The sequence below is a fragment of the Cebus imitator genome, unplaced genomic scaffold (assembly GCF_001604975.1).
Source record: "Cebus imitator isolate Cc_AM_T3 unplaced genomic scaffold, Cebus_imitator-1.0 Scaffold356, whole genome shotgun sequence".
Taxonomy (NCBI): Eukaryota; Metazoa; Chordata; class Mammalia; order Primates; family Cebidae; genus Cebus; species Cebus imitator.
In genome coordinates this window covers 10,169-16,650 of record NW_016107671.1, presented here as the reverse complement: position 1 = coordinate 16,650, position 6,482 = coordinate 10,169, and the positions used below count along the sequence as shown (strand labels likewise).

Sequence of the window (6,482 nt, the reverse complement as noted above, 5' to 3'; positions counted from 1 at the left end):
TGTTAGATTACAGGTGTGAGCCACGGACCCCAGCCCCTGGGGGCAATTTCAATCTGTGTCCCTGTGCATGTTCTCTAAGATTCTGTTTGTGAGTGTCTCTAACTTGTTGTGTACCAGCTGTGCAGCCTTGGGTGAGTTACTAGACCTCTCTGTGCCTAGTTTCTTCATCTGCAAAATGGGTGTGACCTCCTAGTTATGCCACTTCCTAGTCATTTCTACCTCCTAGGGTGGATGTGGAGACAAATAATTACCTGATTAATTACCTAAGTCCCTTGCACCTAAGGGACTTACTGCAATGCCTGGCACACGGGCAGCCTCAATTTCATGATCATCATCACTAGGGTGTGACTTCTGTCCCCCGCCCTGAGTGTCTGTGAGTGTCTGAGCGCATGGGGCAGGAGGTGCCTGTGGAAGTATGTGGCGTGATCTGGGACCGTATGGGACCTGGTCTGGGAAGGTGGCCTCTGTTTCCTCATCTGTAAAATGGGAATAATAATGGCACTTGTCACGGGGTTGTTGTATTGGTAAGACCCATCCCAGAGGGCACCGCCAGCACACGGCTGCACACACACGTTTGCTGTTACTTTTCTTTTTCTTTTTTTTTTTTTTTTTTCAGGTGGAGTCTCACTCTGTCGCCCAGGCTGGAGTGCAGTGGCGGGATCTGCCCCCTCCCCTGGTTTTCCCCCCAGGCACTGGTTAATCCCCCACTTTCCAGGGCAGTCACTTCACCTCTCTTGCCTCGGTTCCCTGATCTGTAGGTAGTGAGCCACCGCGCCTGGCCTTACTTTTCTTTTACTTATAAAATGCCAATCATAGTAGCACCCACTTTGTCTTTGTAGGAGAATGAAATAAACTTAGAAGCGCTTAACAGAAAGCGCTCACTGTGGGCCTGGTGTGGTGGCTCACGCCTGTTATCCCAGCACTTTGGGAGGCCCAGGTGGGTGGATCAGCTGAGGTCAGGAGTTTGGGACCAGGCTGACCAGGGTGAAACCCGTTTCTACTAAAAATACAAAATTAGCTGGGCATGGTGGCGCATGCCTGTAATTCCAGCTACTCGGGAGGCTATGGCGGGAGAATCGCCTGAACCTGGGGAGGCAGAGGTCTCGGTGAGCTAAGATCTCGCCACTGCACTCCAGCCTGGGTGACAGAGTGAGACTCCGTCAAAAGAAAGAAAGAGAGAGAGACAAGAAAGGAAGGAAGGAGAAGAAGAAAGAGAGAGATGGAGAGAAAGAGAGAGCAAGCAAGCCAGCCCTCACTGTGGTGAATGTCACTGATCATCAGCTCAGCGCCTGAGCTCACCTGGGCCAGGTAGAGGGATGTGGCCAAGGACAGGAAGTGGCAGTGGGCATCTGGCCCTACAGGTTTCTCTGCCATCCCACTTCCTCCACACCTGACCTCCTGTCCCCACCTGCACACTAGCCCTCGCTCCCACCTCCCATGACCTCTGATGGAGGAAGCTTCTGCAGCCCCCTGCCCTAGTACCGAGCAGGGGTACTGGTCCCCAGAACACCCAGTTGGGGTCACTGCTTCCCTCTCACTGCCATCTTTGTGCCTCCCTGGGTCCCCCATCTCTGAGGCTCCTCATCTCTGGTTTTGGGTGTCTCTCTGCTCTTCTCACCTTGGTTTTCTGGACAGGACATGTCAGGGCCCCAAGGGGGTGTCCCAGGTGAGGACATTCGTCACACGCTCTGCCAGGCCCACACTGGGTCCTCAGCTGGCCCTGGGGAAAATTAGGGCAGGAAGTCTGGGGACCTAAGAAGGGGGCTGGGGTCTGGACTCCTGGGTCTGAGGGAGGAGGGGCTGGGGCCTGGACTCCTGGGTCTGAGGGACAAGATCCTCCCCCGACACGCCCCTCCCTTAAATGCCAGCCGGAGTGCCCTACCCCTTCCCGCTCCTAGTTAACCCAGCCCAGCCTAACCGGGACAGTCGCGCAGCCTCGAGGGATGGAGGAGGTGCGCGAAGGACGCGCGCTCGGTGGCAGGATGGAGGCCGACGGGCCCGCGAACCCCCAGGAGCTGCCCCCCTCGCCACGGTCGCCGTCACCGCCGCCGTCGCCGCCATCGCCCGCGGCCCCAGAGACCCCGGAGACCCCCGAGCTCCCCGAGCCGGAGCAGCCATCCGAGGCCCACGCGCGGCAGCTGCTGCTGGAGAAGTGGGGGCCGCTGAGCGGGACCCTGGACCTGCCCCCGCGCCTCACCTGGAAGCTGCTCCTGCTTCGGAGGCCGCTCTACCGCAACCTGCTGCGATCGCCCAACCCCGAAGGTGCGCACTTCCCCGAGCAGAGCAGCCGGGAGGCACCACCTTGACCGTCTGTCTCTTCTTTCCCTCTTTGTTTTCCTAGCTCTCTTTCTCTCTTTGTCTCTCTCTGTCTCTGCATTTCTCTGCATCCCTCTGTCTCCTCTTCTGTCATTGTGCCTCTCCGTTTTACCCCGTCTCTCTCTTGTCTCTCACTTACCTCTTTGTCTCACGCCTCTCCCTCTCTCTCTCTCTCCTCTTTCTCTCCCCTCTGCCTATGTTTTTGTCTCTCTCTCTCTCTCTCTTTTTTTTGAGATGGAGTCTTGCTGTCACCCAGGCTGGAGTGCAGTGGTGGCATCTCAACTCACTGCAGCCTTCAACTCCCAGGTTCAAGCCATTCTCCTGCCTCAGCCTCCTGAGTAGCTGGGACTATGGGCACACACCACCACACCCGGCTAATTTTTGTATTTTTAGTAGCGACAGGGTTTTGCCATGTTGGCGAGGCTGGTCTCAAACTCTTGGCCTGTCTCTTTCTCTGGGTTCTTCTCTTTGTTCCTCTGTCTCTGTCTCACCACACGCTGCTTACTCCCCTGGCATCGCCCTCCCCCTTATCCCTTATCCCTGCCCAGCTGCCCCGACCCGGCACAGATTCCTGCCCTTCCAGTGTAGCCCTGCGGGTAGGGAGGGGTGAGGCCGTGGAGGGTGGAGGGGCTGGCCGGAGGCTCCACTCACTTGTGCGTTTCAGGCATCAACATTTATGAGCCAGCGCCCCCTACTGGTCCCACCCAGCGACCCCTGGAGACTCTGGGTAAGTGTCTGGAGGCTGGGTTGCTGAGGGTGAGGAGGGTCCTCCAGGGTTGGGGTGTTCTAACCCTTTGCTCCCCAACCTGCAGGGAATTTCCGCGGCTGGTTCATTAGAACCGAGAAACTCCAGCAGAACCTAAGGTGAGTCGTCAGGACCGCTGTGGCCCGTGCTCCAATTCCGGCTCTGCCCTTCCTCGCTGTGAGACCTGGAGAAACTGACTTGGCCTCTCTGGGCCTCTATTTCCTGCTCTGTAAACAGCGTCAGCACAAGAGAGAATGCCTGTAAAACACACAGCATAGGGCCCGGCCAGGCCTGGCTAGCACCAGTCCATAGCAGCTATTACTGGGTTTTGGTTTTGGTTTTGAGATGAAGTCTCCCCCTGTCGCCCAGGCTGGAGTACAGGGGAGGCATCTCAGCTCACTGCAAACTCTGACTCCCAGGTTCAAGCAATTCTCCTGCCTCAGCCTCCTGAGTAGCTGGGGTTACAGCTGCGAGCCACCACGCACAGCTCAGTTTTGTATTTTTAATAGAGACAGGGTTTCACCATGTTGGCCAGGCTGGTCTCAAACTCCTGACCTCAAGTGATCTGCCCGCCTATGGCGTCCCAAAGTGCTGGGATCACAGGCGTGAGCCACCGCGCCTGGCCATTACTGTTACTGTTGTAATCATTCTAAGGCTCTTTCCCTGGGAGGGGAGGATCACCCAGGCCACTCCGTCCTCCAGGAAACAAGCCTTGCTCCTGCACAGTAGATGAGCTGATGTGACTCAGTGGCTCGGTGACACAGGCCAAGGCTGGGATCCTGGCTCTGCCACATTTGCTGCTTGACCTTGGGCACATCTCCATCCTCAGCCTCAGGTTCCACGTCTGTGGCATGGGGTTCAGGACGCATTGTCCTCAGAGGGGCCCATGGGGACTGAGACTGAAAGGTGCTGAGGGAGCACCCTACATGTGGGACTCAAGCTCTCCCTAAGAAAGCGCTGAGACAGCGCTTCCTGCTTCCTGGAGATCCCTGGGACCCCAGCAGATCGCAGACCCCGCCTCTCCCGGCCCCTTGTTTGCAGCTGGACCGTGAAGCAGCAGTGCGTGGACCTCCTGGCTGAGGGCCTGTGGGAGGAGCTGCTGGATGACGAGCAGCCAGACATTACCGTCATGGACTGGTACGTGCCCCTGCCCTGCAGCCTCACCCCCGATCACGCAGGGCTGCCCAGAGCGTGAGCCTTACCCCAGTTCCCCATGTTCTCAGCCCCCATCAAGGCCTTCCTGGTGCTGCAGGCTCCTGCCCTGCCTACCTTCCTGGCCCATTCTCTTTGAGTCTTTCAGATTTTGAAATGTGCCAGGGAGTGACTGAAGCTGATCCTTATTTCTTTTTCTTTCTTTCTTTCTTTCTTTTTTTTTTGAGACAGAGCCTCACTCTGTCACCCACACTGGAGTGCAGTAGTGCGATCTCAGCTCACTGAAACCTCCACCTCCCAGGTTCAAGCAATTCTCCTGCCTCAGCCTCCCCAAGTAACTGGGTGCGCGCCACCATGCCCGCCTAATTTCTGTATTTTTAGTAGAGATGGGGTTTCTCCATGTTGACCAGGCTGGTCTCGAACTCCTGACCTCAAGTGATCTGTCTACCTCAGCCTCCCAAAGTGCTGGGATTATAGGAGTAAGCCACACTGCTCGGCCTATTCCTTATTTCTTAAAAGTCTGTTGCCCTCTATTCTCAAGACAAATTCCTTCTTATTCCTTAGCAGTCACTTACACATAGCTCCACCAGGAAGCCTTCCCTGAAAACCCCTCAGCTGGGCCAGGTGCATTTATCCAGTGCCTTGTGCTCCCCAGTCCCGGTCCCAACCTCTCTGTGCCCCCAATTCCGGCCCCAACCCCTGTGCCTGGGTCACCAATTCCAGCCCCAAACCCTCTGCCTAGGTCCCCAATTCCAGCCCCAACTCCTCTGCCTGGGTCCCCAATTCTGGGCCTGACCCCTCTGCCTGGGTCCCTAATTCCAGCCCCAACCCCACTGCCTGGGTCCCCAATTCAGGCCCTGACCCCTCTGCGTGGGTCCCCCCATCCTGGCCCTGACCCCTCTGCCTGGGTCCCTAATTCTAGCCCCAACCCCACTGCCTGGGTCCCCAGTTCAGGCCCTGATCCCTCTGCATGGGTCCCCCCATCCTGGCCCTGACGCCTCTGCCTGTGCTCCCCATCCCAGTCTTGACCATTCCTGGCTGTCATGTTTGGTGGCATGCCCGCCTCCCTCACTGGACTATGAATCCTGTGTGCATGGGTGTGGGGCTGTCTTGGTCACTGCTATGTTGCCAGCACCCCGCAGCTCAGGGCTGTGCACAGAGTGAGTGGCAGCATGTGTGCTGAATGGGGACCAGGGCCGGGGGTGGGGCTGCGCAGCTGAGACTGCAGTGGCAGCTGAAGGCCTGGACTCCCCTGCAGGTTTGAGGACAGCCGGCTGGACACGTGCGTCTATGAGCTGCACGTCTGGCTGCTGGCGGCCGACCGCCGCACAGTCATTGCTCAGCACCACGTGGCCCCCCGGACTTCTGGGAGAGGCCCCCCTGGCCGCTGGGTCCAGGTGAGACTCCCAGCCCCAGGCTTCCACCCCAGACATGTGTTCTTCTCCCAAGACCTCACAGAGGGAGGAGAGCAGGTCCTCGGGTCCTCAAAAAAGGCTCCTCCCTAACTCCGGGTGCTGTCACCACAGGTGTCCCACGTATTCCGTCATTATGGTTCCGGCGTGCGCTTCATCCACTTCCTGCACAAGGCCAAGAACCGCAGGGAGCCTGGCGGGCTGCGGCGGACACGGGTGACCGACTCCTCTGTGTCTGTGCAGCTCCGGGAGTGACTGGCTGGCTCCACATCTGTTCTGACCCCATGGCACCCCTCCCTGACCTTTAGAAACCCCTAACCCTTAGCCACCTCCTAGGCCCCTTATTCCTGCCTGGCCCCCTGGCTCCTCTCTTGATTGACAGCTTCATACACTCCTGAACAGTGGACTCTGGCCTTTCCCAGCACTCGCTGAGCCCCATGAGGGCAGAGCCACGCCTTGTAAATTCAGTGCCTGACAGATGCTCTGGCGGGTGCTCCGTAGTTCTCTGCTGAGTGAATGCATAGACACCTGTGCCCAAGGATGCTGAATGCTTTGAACTCCACTGAAATGGATTGCTCACTGCCGTGTCGCTGGCACCACCCAGCCCAGGACTGTGCACAGGGTGGGTGGAGCGAATGTGTGTTGAAGGGGGAATGGAACCATTCACCTCACTCAGTTCCTGCCCCATTTACCCGCCCCTGATCCTTGATCTTCCATGATCTTCACAACCCGGGGACCTTCTGACCCTGACCTCTGATCTCTTCACACATCTCCCTTTAGCATCTCCACTTACCTATTCTCCATCTCTCTCTTTTTTTTTTTTTTTTCCCTCTGTTATTGCCATGATTGACTCTCAG

At 57.5% G+C, this 6,482-nt stretch overlaps 1 protein-coding gene across 1 annotated transcript; it reads left to right on the top strand.

Annotated features, from left to right (window-relative positions):
* Positions 1-1,921: 1,921 nt before the first annotated feature.
* NCCRP1 (NCCRP1, F-box associated domain containing) lies at positions 1,922-6,440 on the top strand. The gene is made up of 6 exons (XM_017506519.2): positions 1,922-2,262; positions 2,981-3,043; positions 3,129-3,180; positions 4,103-4,198; positions 5,472-5,610; positions 5,740-6,440. The coding sequence occupies exons 1-6, from the start codon at positions 1,944-1,946 to the stop codon at positions 5,878-5,880; spliced, it is 810 nt and encodes a 269-aa protein (XP_017362008.1). The 5' UTR covers positions 1,922-1,943; the 3' UTR covers positions 5,881-6,440.
* The last annotated feature ends 42 nt before the right edge of the window (positions 6,441-6,482 follow it).